The sequence below is a fragment of the Trichophyton benhamiae genome (assembly GCF_000151125.1).
Source record: "Trichophyton benhamiae CBS 112371 chromosome Unknown contix00378_25.r1.exp, whole genome shotgun sequence".
Classification (NCBI taxonomy): domain Eukaryota; kingdom Fungi; phylum Ascomycota; class Eurotiomycetes; order Onygenales; family Arthrodermataceae; genus Trichophyton; species Trichophyton benhamiae.
In genome coordinates this window covers 45,373-58,483 of record NW_003315106.1, presented here as the reverse complement: position 1 = coordinate 58,483, position 13,111 = coordinate 45,373, and the positions used below count along the sequence as shown (strand labels likewise).

The 13,111-nt window shown below is 47.8% G+C and overlaps 3 protein-coding genes across 3 annotated transcripts; 1 reads left to right on the top strand and 2 right to left on the bottom strand.

Annotated features, from left to right (window-relative positions):
* Positions 1-267: 267 nt before the first annotated feature.
* On the top strand, positions 268-5,874 carry ARB_07201 (uncharacterized protein; the record flags this gene model as incomplete). Its single annotated transcript, XM_003014593.1, has 4 exons — positions 268-387; positions 567-5,461; positions 5,533-5,601; positions 5,760-5,874. 4 exons carry the CDS (start codon positions 268-270, stop codon positions 5,872-5,874), a joined length of 5,199 nt encoding a protein of 1,732 aa, XP_003014639.1.
* A 783-nt stretch (positions 5,875-6,657) lies between these two features.
* On the bottom strand, positions 6,658-7,783 carry ARB_07200 (uncharacterized protein; the record flags this gene model as incomplete). Its single annotated transcript, XM_003014592.1, has 2 exons — positions 6,658-7,160; positions 7,315-7,783. The coding sequence occupies 2 exons, from the start codon at positions 7,781-7,783 to the stop codon at positions 6,658-6,660; spliced, it is 972 nt and encodes a 323-aa protein (XP_003014638.1).
* Positions 7,784-8,372: 589 nt separating this feature from the next.
* On the bottom strand, positions 8,373-9,101 carry ARB_07199 (uncharacterized protein; the record flags this gene model as incomplete). Its single annotated transcript, XM_003014591.1, has 3 exons — positions 8,373-8,771; positions 8,905-9,006; positions 9,057-9,101. 3 exons carry the CDS (start codon positions 9,099-9,101, stop codon positions 8,373-8,375), a joined length of 546 nt encoding a protein of 181 aa, XP_003014637.1.
* Positions 9,102-13,111: the final 4,010 nt, after the last annotated feature.

Here is a 13,111-nt window from a genome sequence, read left to right as displayed (position 1 = left end):
ACAGTGGTAGGTTTGGACCTCCCTCGAGCTTGCGAGAAACTACAGCGACGATTTCGCGTCTTGGAGAGTTGAAGTGCTGATGGACGGTGATATCTCACAGTTGCGGGGAGTGAGCTGCAGGATACACTCCTGCTGGGCTCCTTAAGAAGCAATCGCGCCCACATTTTTGAACCACGCAACCCCGGATTTTTTTTAAATAGCGCCCTTACCAGTATAAGCAAACTCCCCACCGACTGTCGTTATATACGACGCTAGTTATCACAGAAGATGGACGACGATGGCAGGAAAGGAGTCCGTGAGGGACAGACCTTGAACCCCAAAGACATAACCGATGGAAAAGGCAGCAGAGGCACTGAACCCTTGGCCACGGTTGAGCACGCTCATACTGTTAGTGTTTCAGGACGGGGAAACCCTGTGCAGCTCTTTTTCTTTGCATACCCTTGGATTACTTTCAGTGACATAATTAAGCTAATAATTGCTCATATTTAAACCATTAGGGACTTGCTGAGCCTAGTTCCCAACCCGCAACTGGAACATCGACACCTATAGCTCGCAGAAGTATACAGTTTACCCGTGGGGATGGTGATAACGAAGCACCAGGACAAGGACACTCATACTCCCGGCCGCCCTCAGAGTCCGCAGCGGATGAAGATATAGCTCCCAAACGTGGACATTTTCAATTCATGTCCAAGCTCCGAGCTCTCGCCCCTTCAACCTCACGCTCAGCAGGCCCAGCTTCTCCTGTAGCGCCAAGTCACGATAGAACAATGTCTGACGGCGCAGGACCACTCTCTGATCTGACAGAATTCCGGTTTCCCCGACCAGAGGATGCAGGCGGAGGAAGTGATGCAGATGCGGATGTCGAATCTAGCTCTGAAGCAGGTTTTGGTGTACAGGTGAAGAAGAAGAAACGCAAGACAAAGAGACCCCCGCTTGATCTCTCCCATACTACGCCATCAACGCCAAAATCAGCCCTATCAGTCGCAAACTCGATCAATCCATATGATGACCCTCAATCCGCCAATGCCCCACTGACCCCTCCGATTCATCGTTTACGAGAGGGTGTCTCTGAAGATGAGGGAAGAGATAGACTGAATCGAGATAACATGTGGCGGAGAAGAAGCAATTGGCTACAGGGTTCCCGTGGAAGAAGCATTACCGGACAACGGGCTGATGGACATGCATCTCAAGACGAGAGACGTCCAACAAATCTACGACGGTTCACAGGATTCGGTGGCACTTCTGAGCATGCAGACGGTATTAGTGGAGCCTGGCGCAGGCATAAAGCTGAGCGTGGCTCGAGCCTCAGTGCCCAGAAATGGAAACAGATTAAAGCTGGCTTCAAGCTGATCGGCCAGCGCAAGAAGCAGGAAAACACTGTTGACCATGTCAAGTCTGCCGAATTGCTTGCTGAGCTGACCTCGGGTGTACCCGCTGCTTTGCTCTTAGCTAGTATGTTCCAACGGGATGAACACGGAAGTCGACGCATTCCTATCCTCCTTGAACAGCTCAAAGTCCATGTCACTGATAGCGAATTCGATTCGCACTCCTCTGGTGACCGTCATCTTGTCTTCCGCATAGAGCTTGAGTATGGTAGCGGGATGACCCGCATGAAGTGGGTTATTCATCGAACACTCAAGGACTTCGCCAACCTACATTTGAAATACAAGCTGCAGATTGGTACCCAGAGATATATCCAGTTACGAAGCCATGACTCCGGAAACCAGTTGCCACGCTTTCCAAAGAGCGCCTTTCCGTACATGCGAGGTGTCCGTGGCCTTGAAAGTGATATGGAAGACGAGGAGGATGAAGCCGCAGAAGATACTGCTGCGGATGCAACCAGTGGAAATGAACGATCAAGGAAGAAGAAACGGAGATCCTCCATCGCCCTCACCAGACGAAGGTCAAGTTTGGCTTCACGGCTCGATGCCCCAGCCAACTCGGACAGGGCTGTTGATAATGGCACAGCGAGCAAACGAGAGACCTATCCTGAAAAACAGAGAAAGAAACTTGAATCATACTTGCAAAAGATGATACGCTTCCTGATTTTTCGACCGGATAGCAACCGTCTCTGCAAATTCCTCGAGCTCTCTGCGCTTGGTGTCCGCCTAGCAGCTGAAGGAAGTTATCATGGTAAAGAAGGATACTTGGTTATCCAGTCTTCCAAGGGCCTTGATTTCAGAAAGGCCTTAAACCCGTCCATGGTGAAGTCGCGCCACTCTCCGAAGTGGTTCTTGGTTCGGCACAGTTACATTGTCTGCGTTGACTCTCCAGAGGAGATGCATATATACGATGTTTTCCTTATTGACCCCTTTTTCCAGATCCAGGCCCAGAAAGTCCGCCTCAGAGATCAGAATCCAAAGGAGCTAAAGGAATCTGCAAAGCATCCACAGCATCATACCCTGAAAATACAAAATTCTGAACGCAGGATGAGGCTACTTGCGAGGAATGACCGCCAGCTTCGTCAGTTTGAAGACTCTATTCGTTTAGTGCTTGAAACTACCCCTTGGGCTAAGCCTAACCGGTTTGACAGCTTTGCACCAGTGCGACCAAATTGCTTTGCACAATGGCTCGTTGATGGGAGGGATTATATGTGGGTAGTCTCACGAGCAATTGCCCAGGCAAAGGATGTCATCTACATCCACGACTGGTGGCTAAGTCCTGAACTCTACATGCGTCGCCCAGCTGCCATCAGTCAGAAATGGCGCCTCGACCGTTTACTTCAACGAAAAGCACAAGAGGGTGTGAAGATCTTTGTTATAATGTACCGCAATATTAACTCTGCTATTCCCATTGACTCGGAGTATTCCAAATTCTCGCTCCTGGATCTACATCCCAACGTCTTTGTGCAGCGTTCTCCAAACCAGTTTAGGCAGAACACATTCTTCTGGGCTCACCACGAGAAGATTTGCATTGTTGATCATACTCTAGCATTCGTTGGTGGCATTGATCTTTGCTTTGGTCGATGGGATACCCCGCAACATCTAATTACAGATGATAAACTTACAGGTTTTGAGATGACCGATGCCCCCAAAGATGCGGATCATTGTCAGCTATGGCCGGGTAAAGATTACTCAAACCCAAGGGTCCTTGATTTTTATGACCTGGATAAGCCCTACGAAGAGATGTATGACCGTGAGGTGGTTCCACGCATGGCATGGCACGATATATCCATGCATGTTGTAGGGCAGCCCGCTAGAGATCTTACCCGTCACTTTGTTCAAAGATGGAACTACATTCTTCGTCAACGTAAACCTACACGGCCAACTCCATTCCTTTTGCCTCCACCGGATTTCAACCCTGCCGACCTTGAAGCTCTGGGCCTAGATGGAACATGTGAGATCCAAATTGTTCGTTCAAGCAGCATGTGGTCCACCGGCACCCCCGATGTTGTTGAGTGCAGCATCATGAATGCCTACGTCAAGATGATTGAAAAGTCTGATCATTTTGTCTACATTGAAAACCAATTTTTCATCAGCAGCTGTGAAATCGAGGGAAAGAAAATAGAAAATCATATTGGTGATGCATTGGTCGAGAGAATTATTCGCGCTGCCGACAATGAAGAAGCATGGCGTGCAGTCATACTGATACCCCTTATGCCCGGTTTCCAGAACACCGTGGATACTGAAGGCGGAACTAGCGTGAGACTGATCATGCAATGCCAATATAGGAGTATTTGCCGTGGAGAGTCCTCAATCTTTGGTCGTCTGCGTGCTCGTGGTATTGAGCCCGAGGATTACATCCAGTTCTTCAGTTTAAGATCATGGGGAAGAATTGGTCCAAAGAAAAACCTTGTCACAGAGCAATTATACATACATGCAAAGTGCATGATTGTTGATGACCGGGTTGCTATCATTGGATCTGCGAACATTAATGAACGTTCTATGCTTGGCTCAAGAGACTCGGAGTGCGCTGCTGTCGTCCGGGACACTGACCTCCTCGAGTCTAGGATGAATGGGAAGCCGTATCTGGTTGGACGGTTCCCGCATACCCTTCGAATGCGTCTGATGAGGGAGCATCTTGGATTCGACGTTGATGAGATTGTTGAAGAATATACCTCTGCCTTTGAAACAACGAATATAGACAAGACTCCTGGACACCTGCCTGATGTTGCAAGCCAGCATGAACATGGCCCTGCTGATGGCGAAAATCAGGCTGAGAAAGATGATTTAGAGAGAAAGCAGAAAGTCCAGGAGGAGTTCCTGGCCCGATTTGAAGAAATGCACAGTTTCAATCATGACGTCGATTGGGAGCAGGCAGGCAATCCAAATCTCAAATCAAATAGGAAACTTACCGCAGACGCCAGAGTGACAAGAAACGAAGACCACCGGAAAGACTTAGAAGGCCATGGAGTCGATCAGATGAAACGTAATGGAGAGATCGTTGGCACTACCGGTCGCGATACTGTCCTCAAGAACAGTGTCGAAGTTTTGGTTACAGGCACAGTCAAGAATAACACGACCCCATCCACAATGTTATGCGATAACGCATCTGATTTAGCAGGTTCAATTGCCAATACTAAACAGCCAACTGCCCCAGGTACGCCAGAGACCCACCCAAGGAGCGTTTCAACATCCAGCCCCCGAATGACAGTGCAAAATCGATCTGCTACAGCCAACGCCACCGATGATCATATACAACCCTTCTCTCTTGACGCCACACAGCCGAAGAATACCTCACATTTCCTTTTGGACGAACCGAGACGACCAATTCTCGACAAGGATTGTATGAAAGATCCGCTCCTCGACTCGTTTTATCTGGACACTTGGCAAGCCATTGCAGAGAACAACACCAAACTCTTTCGGAGCGTATTCCGCTGCATGCCAGATAGCGAAGTTAAAACGTGGAAGGACTACAAGGAATATACGGCATATGCGGAAAGGTTTGCTGACATGCAAAACCATTGCAATGCCTCAGCCCGAAGTCAGTCTTTCCCTCGTAACGGTCCTCCTGGAGCAAATAACGGCTCTCCCAATGGCGGAAAGTTGGGAACCGAGCTTGGAAGTGCTCTCGAGGAGGTGAAGGAGAAATTTGGAACCCATCATTCTTCCGAAAAGGATAAGGAGTTGCATGCAAACTTGCACCAATGGGCGGTAGAGGCCAATCAGGCACAACTCGAACGTCAACAACAGGAACAGCTCCACGTCGATAAGTCCGTTCCACACGCTGATATTCATTCTCATTCCATCAACAACGCTGATGCAAGATCGTCTAATTCCAGCCGTAATGCGGAATCTTCCCACACTCCTGTGGCGCCAGAGAAGAACGTTGAGGTACCTAGGTCCTCACAGTCTGAGGCCCCGGCCCCAAGTATTGGCATGTCACAGCGACGAAGGCGAAGGGCAAATACCCGCAGTTCAAGAAAAGAGTTCCACGCGGTAGATGATATTATGGACATGCATGAAGCAGCCGAATTGCTTGGCTCAGTGCAAGGCCACCTGGTTCTTTGGCCGTATGAATGGTAAGCTGACATTCTTATTCCAACTTAAGCGATGCTTAATACGCTTTACTGACAATTTGCCCATTTAATAGGCTTGAACGCGAAGAGCAAGGAGGTAACTGGCTATATACACTTGACCAAATCTCTCCCCTTGAAATATAGTAAGTACTCCTTCCCACAATATGTCGTGGTCTAGTGCCTAACCATGATATAGTAATTGAACAAGAGCTTTCTTGCAGTATATATATCTCTGCGCTCGTTTCTGCGCATTCTATTAATACCCACAAACCCCTTTCTCTCGTTATTATATTTCCTTTAGTCTCGTTCCCCTTCCGCTTGGAGCATCTGGAGCCACGGTCATCTATCGCTTGCTTGATAAATACTTTTATAATTTTATACTTACTTCGTCTGTTAGTATTGTTGATTATATTTAACGCTTATATACTATTCCTGTATATCTCTGTTACTTTTGTCTTTTCATTGCATCCTATTCAGTTTAATATAGATTTCTAGCCAAGTTAATAATATAAAATGCAACTCTGCCTCCATACATATTGCATATAGTGCATGCATATGCAGCGCTAAACGACCAGGTCTTGCATACTCGATGGCTTTTCCGAGAATTGGCTTGCAGGCAATATGCATAACTCATCGTGATATGAACACGATGTGCATCCACTACAACGTGGGAATCGTGTATATTTAGATCAACCTCATGCATAAGCACGAAAAAGCCAGAAGATCCGACCCGCTCCTTGTTTACGAGATTTGACGGATGACTGACAGATGATAAGCATTCAGCCTGATGAACAAGGAGGTGCATTTCAGGTAGATATATCAATCCAGTCGGGGTCAGATATCGACCGATTGGCCTATATGATCTGGTTGATTGCTATATATGGTATCAAAGTATAGACAAGGCGACCTATGTACAAAACGCATGATGCATCTTGATTTCTGCATGTAATGCTCATCAATATATCGCAAATTTGCGAAATTCTCCGCGGCGAAATAATCAATTAGTATACAACCCCCCCTTTTTCGATGTGAATGGTATATTGGCCCAGTAGTACCCAAAACTCCCGCTCAAGTTAAACGTCAATCATGTAATGAAAAGAAAAAAAAAAAAAAAAAAAAAAAAGGAAAGAAAAGGAAAGAATTTGTAATGTTTGGTATCTTCCCGATCGCCTCGCTCTTGAGATATACGAGACGATCGATCATTTCATCCATGTCCATATCCATTTCACGAACGTTTTTCCGTTCTCTGCAGTAAAACCATCGTCTGGGAATTCCAAACGTCCCTTCCTGGTCTTGCTTGTGACCTGGACAGTGTTTTGAAGATCGTTCGAGCGTTCAGGGCCCCATCTCGAGAAGTGGAATCCGTGTTTCTTGAATTTATAGCCGATAACTAGAAGGAAAAACACGGGCACTCCGATATACGCGGCAAGGAAATGCCTGACGTTGAATGGAGTCTCCAGGAAGGCCCCTACTCCGTTAAAGATAATAAGGATGAGGCAAGAAAATAGCCCATATGCTCCTTTAAGCCATTGGCCATGAGATTTGTATGGGTAGCGCGGGTGGTCTCGCTCGTAGCAACCAGACTGCGCCTGGGAAGTGTTTCCAAGGGTTTTTGCTTCATCAAGTCTGGAGATACGCACATTAGTACATAGTTTTGAGCAATGATGGTCCCCAAGATTGCTCCTGCGGAAGTACTTACGTTCTATAAAAGCACAGATACGTCCCGCAGATTGCAGTATATACAATCAAACATGAAACCGTGCAGTTTGTCGCAAGCTCACCTAGTCTCTGTATGAATAGTTTGTATTAGCATAAACCTACCAAATGGAAAATGAAGTTCAACAATAGTGAATTACTGACCTGACCAGGACCGCCAGTGGGACCCATATATGCAATCATCATCAGACCAGCTGTTGCAAAAACAGTTCTCAGGGGTACACCCAGATGGCATTCTTGTAGCCTTCGAGTAAGCCATCTTGGGCCGGTTTGTTCTCGCAGAGCCAACGTATGTAGTACTCTTGATGCCACGTACATCGAGTTTATAGCGCAGGTAAAGGCCGAGAAAACATACATGGCGTTGAAAAAGTGGGCAACGGCGGGTAGACCAGCTTCGACGACAGCGATAAGGAAGACAGATGAGCTGCCGACTGATTGTGCCTTTCCGTTCAAAAATGGATGGTTTCGTGGAACCAGGAAGGAGGCAGTAAGCATGGCGAGAGTATAAAGCGTTATGACACGGAGGTTGATCTTTCGGGCCGCCATCTTCATGCTCTCAGAATCTGCAAGGGATTTGCTTTCTGCAGCTGTAGCAGCGACAATGTCCATTCCCACGTATGAGAATATCACGTTAATGATAGTTGTCCTGACTAGAGGTTAGATATCATGAAACTTTTTTAACAGTCGTCGAGGTAAAACCTACCACATCCCCAGGAACGAACCCATGGTTCCCTTGATTTCCATCTGGACAGCGTTGTCCTCTCCTCGTACTTTGTAATCCCTACAGATGAATGAAAACGGTTGGTCCCAGTATTTAGTTCCAACCGGATCTTTGTAGTACGCATTTGATCGAGCTGTAGCTGAAGGTTAGAAAAGATGACGCATAAGTAAGGAAGTATGTGATTTGACGAACGTTGCATAGTATCAAGCACAACCATCATGACGATGATCATTGTGATGAAGCTGAGTTTTATACTGCCGAATAAATACTCCAACTCGCCATAATACTATCAGACCTGTCAGTAATGGAACGACGATGGTACAATAGGATATCATGGTTGCCCAAACCTTCACAGGAAGCATGTTTATCATCGTAACGAGGAATAAAAACAATGATATCCACACTGCAGGATGTACGTTTTCACCAGTTTCCCAGTGTAAGAAAGTCTTCCCGTCATCGTATCGGAATCTGACGGAATTAGTCACTGCAACAAGTTGATCTGCTGCGAGCACCGCGTAGGCAAACCTGTGGGCCAATATATATCAGCAAGTTGTTTTCAAGCGAGGTTATGATCGAGGAATAGTCATAAGGGGAGTCTAACCAGTACACCCAGCCAACAGCAAATCCAACACCTCGATCAACGAAACGCCGGGGAAACTCCATGACCGGGGCATTAACAGGCATGAGAGCTGTCATCTCGCCTAGACATGAGATGACAGATGATATAACGGTAGCCATCAGTAGGTAGCAAAGCACAGCACCTCCAGGGCCAGCGCCAGCTAGAGATCTTCCACTCCCGAGGAAAAGACCTATAACCAGAGTTAGAGCGAGATAACGGTATATAAGCCGCGTCTGACAGAGTCGACTTACCATTTCCTATTGTTCTAATAGGTAGCAAAGTTGCATGTCAGTAAGAGGTCAACAGTCTAGAGCAGGACTTTGTGTAGATGGGCCTACCCTGAGAACGCAATCATCTATAGTATCACGCATGTTAGCAACCTCCAATTACTCCATCAAATGGAACCAAAATGAAAATATCCTGTGGTATCTTGATAGATGGGGGAGAGGAGGTGGAAGACTTACGTTGATCTGTCTCTCGCCCAGCACTCGCCTATACAAAGAGAGAACTTGATGTCAGCCAACGTCCAACGTCCAACAAACAACGACATCATCTTCATCATCACCAACAACAACAACGACAGCCATAACTCATATCAATGGCAACCACCTTCGTCACGGATCAAGAGAGTGGGTTCTTATATACCAGACACTGAATCCCTTACGAGCGCGCTGCTCTGTGTCAAAAGTCGGTTCCTCCACCATCGCTTCCACCATAGTTCGTTCTGTGGGCGGATAGTCTGTACTCATCATCGTGGGCTCCGTGTGGTATTCATGATAGCTTGGAAGCGAGTTTGGGGGCTTCTCAGCAGGATCCATGGTGTTCGATACTGCCGTGTCTCGGTGGGCTTTTGTCCATATACAATCCTCCTCCAGCCCCGGATAACAGCCCCTTCTCGGTCAACCAGAAATCGATATGGTCAAGGCCTAAGACGTCTTTAAAATGCGGAGGTCGAGAGGCCGGGTTTGAGGGTGTCCTCCCTGAGAGACGACCGAAGAGTCTTCTGGCGGTATTATGGACCAAGGAATGGATGTACGTTCAAAAAACGAGTAAAAAAGAAGCCGTCAAAGCCCAATTTAGAGGTTACGAGAGCAGAAACTTCGGAGAACGGCTGATATCGACATCTCTTGCATCCCGTCGGTTGTCTTGTCGCTTAAACGCAGGAATAATAATAATATTTGGCCCTGATTGCAGTTTCAACCCCGCGGGTAGATCAACAGGCAACGGCTCGGTTTACCCAAAGTTGCAATATGAAGGAATCGGGGATGCTTGAAGAATAAAAGCCACTGATTCAGAGCGCGGCCTGCAATTACTGAATAAACTTCGGGTGAATGGTGGAAGAAGGCTGATCATCGGCTTGCACTTCTCGTATCAAGACACACTAGATGCTGCGGTACCAGGACTTGGGCACTGCAGGGAATCACTCCCTGGTCTCTGAAAAAGAAAAGAGCCATGCCCCCAGAAGCAAAAGGGAAAAGCGTAAACCCTGAAACGGGCCATGGTGGCGCGGTACTACTCGGGAAGTGGATGAAGATGAATGCTGGTCCTTGTCCATCAAGCCTCGATGGTGGACTAAAACCCACTAGCAGGGCTGCTACAGGAGTCAATCTACAGCTTTACAACACATACCAGCGAAGTTTGTTCCCTCGCCTCGCTCGTGATGCGTCAGAGCGTACAAGAGGTTTCGTGACCATGGAGAACTACGGAGTACGGCTTCTCGTCTGATCAGGGGGGTGCTGAAGGGAGCTGGAGCCTCCGGTACGGAGTATGCGGTGTGGTATAAAGACGTGGCCAACTGTGGACGATTGTATCAATGCACGTTTGCTGACCTCAAAAGACATCACCAACCAGACCGTCGAAGAGATGAAGTCATTGTTCCTTTTTGTCTGGCTTTCACGGGCTGTTCGATGGCCCGCCTCCCGCTCAGCCTCAATCTTTTGAACGAAGGGGAAATCCCATATCTCGGCGAACCATGAATATCATCGGAGCGATGATCTTCGTAAATACTCTGATGGGCCGTCCAGATAAAACAGACAGCATGGGCGCGGACTGCAATGATGTGAGTGAGCGTGTGAGCCAAACCCGCAAAAGAAATCAAATGTCGTCGTGTGGTTATTTTGCTTCGAGAAGCCAAACACCCAAGCAAGGCCCTCGGCAAGGATAGGACATATTATATATCATTTTTTTTACTCTCTTCGACAAAAAGAAAATGGTGTTAATAATCTGTCGCCGCGCTTGTCTTGGAAACCGAACTTATTATCCCACGTTATACGATAAACGTGGGAAACGAAGGAAACAATGGATGAAGGATTTAAGACAGGAATAACTAACGGATAAATCTAGCATAAGATTGGGAAACGGGCGGTCCAGAGAGAGGTACAATTTTGTTACTCAAAGATTCCTATCTGCCTCACCCTTGAGAAGTTGTTGCGATGAGGTACTTCTTCACGCAGCCTTCTGTACGATCCTCGGGGGCGTATCACTGATGCCAGCCAGTTGGAGGGCTTGTTCACAAAAAATGAATGGGATTCAGGAGTGAAAGTATAACATCCCAGGATCTACGTATATATACGAGGCCGCTCTCCACACCTCCTGGGAACATTCCCTCGCTTTCGTCGCATTATTCGGCGTGTTTCTGCAAACACCTCTTTCGTCCATGCTGGAGCGACATGGCAGTGGAGATAACTAGCTAACTAACACTCAAGCTAAAATATGGAAGAGAGGAAGCACAATGTCCATATAATAAAGCAAGACAGAAGACGCTGATACTCTTCCCCAGAATTTGACCCTCTGTCCGACCATAGCCAAACGACGAACGGAGAACACCCCCAGCTTGGGCATCAGCGCAAATGCCAAATTACCGCTGGAAGCCGATGCATAAAGGGGAAGGGGGAAATAGTCGCGAAAACCCCCCCTGATCGCTGACCTTCCTCGCGATGGCCGTGGCAGTTGATCGTTTCCCCAGGAAATTCAGGAGATAATCACGCTTACATTCCTGCCGCTGGAGGATAAAAAAGATGACAGCCTTGGCTTTCTTTCTGCTCTTCTTTTCCTTTTTGTTCGTTATGCCTTTTGCCGCAGCGTGTCTCTCTTATCGTCAAAAAATTTGATTGATAATCCCACCCTCGGCAGGCCTCTAGACCACGGAAAAAGAAACGAAGGGCAAAAGGAGTTTTGTGCTCCTCACAGGTGCAGTCAGGCTACAGCCAGTCTGTTCATGTGGATTTACAGCCCAGCTTCCGTACCCGCCCCCCACCTTGCTGGCTGCCATTTGTCCTCTCGCACTCCTACCCCCCAGACTGAGCTTATGAAATGGCAGAGGCAAACCCTTGCTGGGAGGGCCCTAGCCATTCTCCTGGGGAGACGCACACATGTTGCGCAAGCGGATCCTCCCACCGCAAAGCGTACCAAGTGTAGAGACGCAAACCAGTACGTAAGTAGAACTCGGGGAGAATGCACATCCTCCTTGAAGATGTGCGCTGCCTTGCAGTACGGAATAGGCATCCAGCTATCATGCTGTCATCGACTCCCCGTTGCCCAGGCTCAAACGCCGCCCATCAAGTTCGGTCTTCTTCAGCGTTGCCCACAGGCTCCCTCTCCCACTTGGCTTTTCCTGTGACCCCCCAGCTGAGCCAGGCGCTCTTATTCGACCGAATGGGAGGACCAGCAAACTAGCTCATGGAGCAGCAAATCTTATCGTCGCTGGTGTGTTTGGCTCCGCCTGCTCCGCTTTTTTAACCAGCAGTCCCTCGCTTGTGGTGTCCTTGATCTGATCCCAGCCACAAGGATCTGGGGAGAGGGGACCCATCAGCAGCCATTCGACAGGCAGAAATGGAGGACGAAGAAGAAAAAGAGAAATCATCCACTTCAACGAACAGTTGGGAATGAAACATGCACGGAGTGTATTTTTTTTTTTTTTTTTTTTTTTTCTACAATCGAGGCAGCCTGACAAATGAGCGGGTTGGTCTGCCGAGCACTTGCTTGCGTCGTTTATATCGGGAAAAAGCGCCTCCCGAAGCCGCAGAGAAAGAGAAAGAAGCTGACCAGAAGAAGACGAGATAACGGCCGGGGGAGTTCAAGTCCAACCAACCCTCTTTGAGCCCGCCCGAGCAGATCCTGTGTCATAGTAACCGCACTAAGTGACTTTTCCTGGCACATCAATTTACAGTACTTATTTCCCCATACTCTCAGCCTTCCGCCTAACCAGAGGAAATTAAAAGGAGAAAACAAAAATTACAACAACGACAGCCATTCCGGGAGTTTATTGTATTTCAAACCGCCCATTGGATGTGCTTCCCACAGAACAAAGCCGCAGCTGTTCGAATTCTTCCTCATTGTCATTCGGCCCGCTGGCCAACGGTCGTGGATAGAATCTACAAAAGGGCAGCTAACTTAGTTATTTTGTATGGAGAAGTGAGCCATTCACGCCAATTGCGGAGTACTTATGGAGTATCTGCTCCAGTTGTCGCCGGGGAGAGGTAACAGATTAGCCATCTACTCCATACAAGTACAAGCACTCTAAAGTACGGGAGGTACTACAAGTAGCGACATTCCTAATCTCTCAGAACAACCCGACTCCTGGCCGCGAACAGCCACA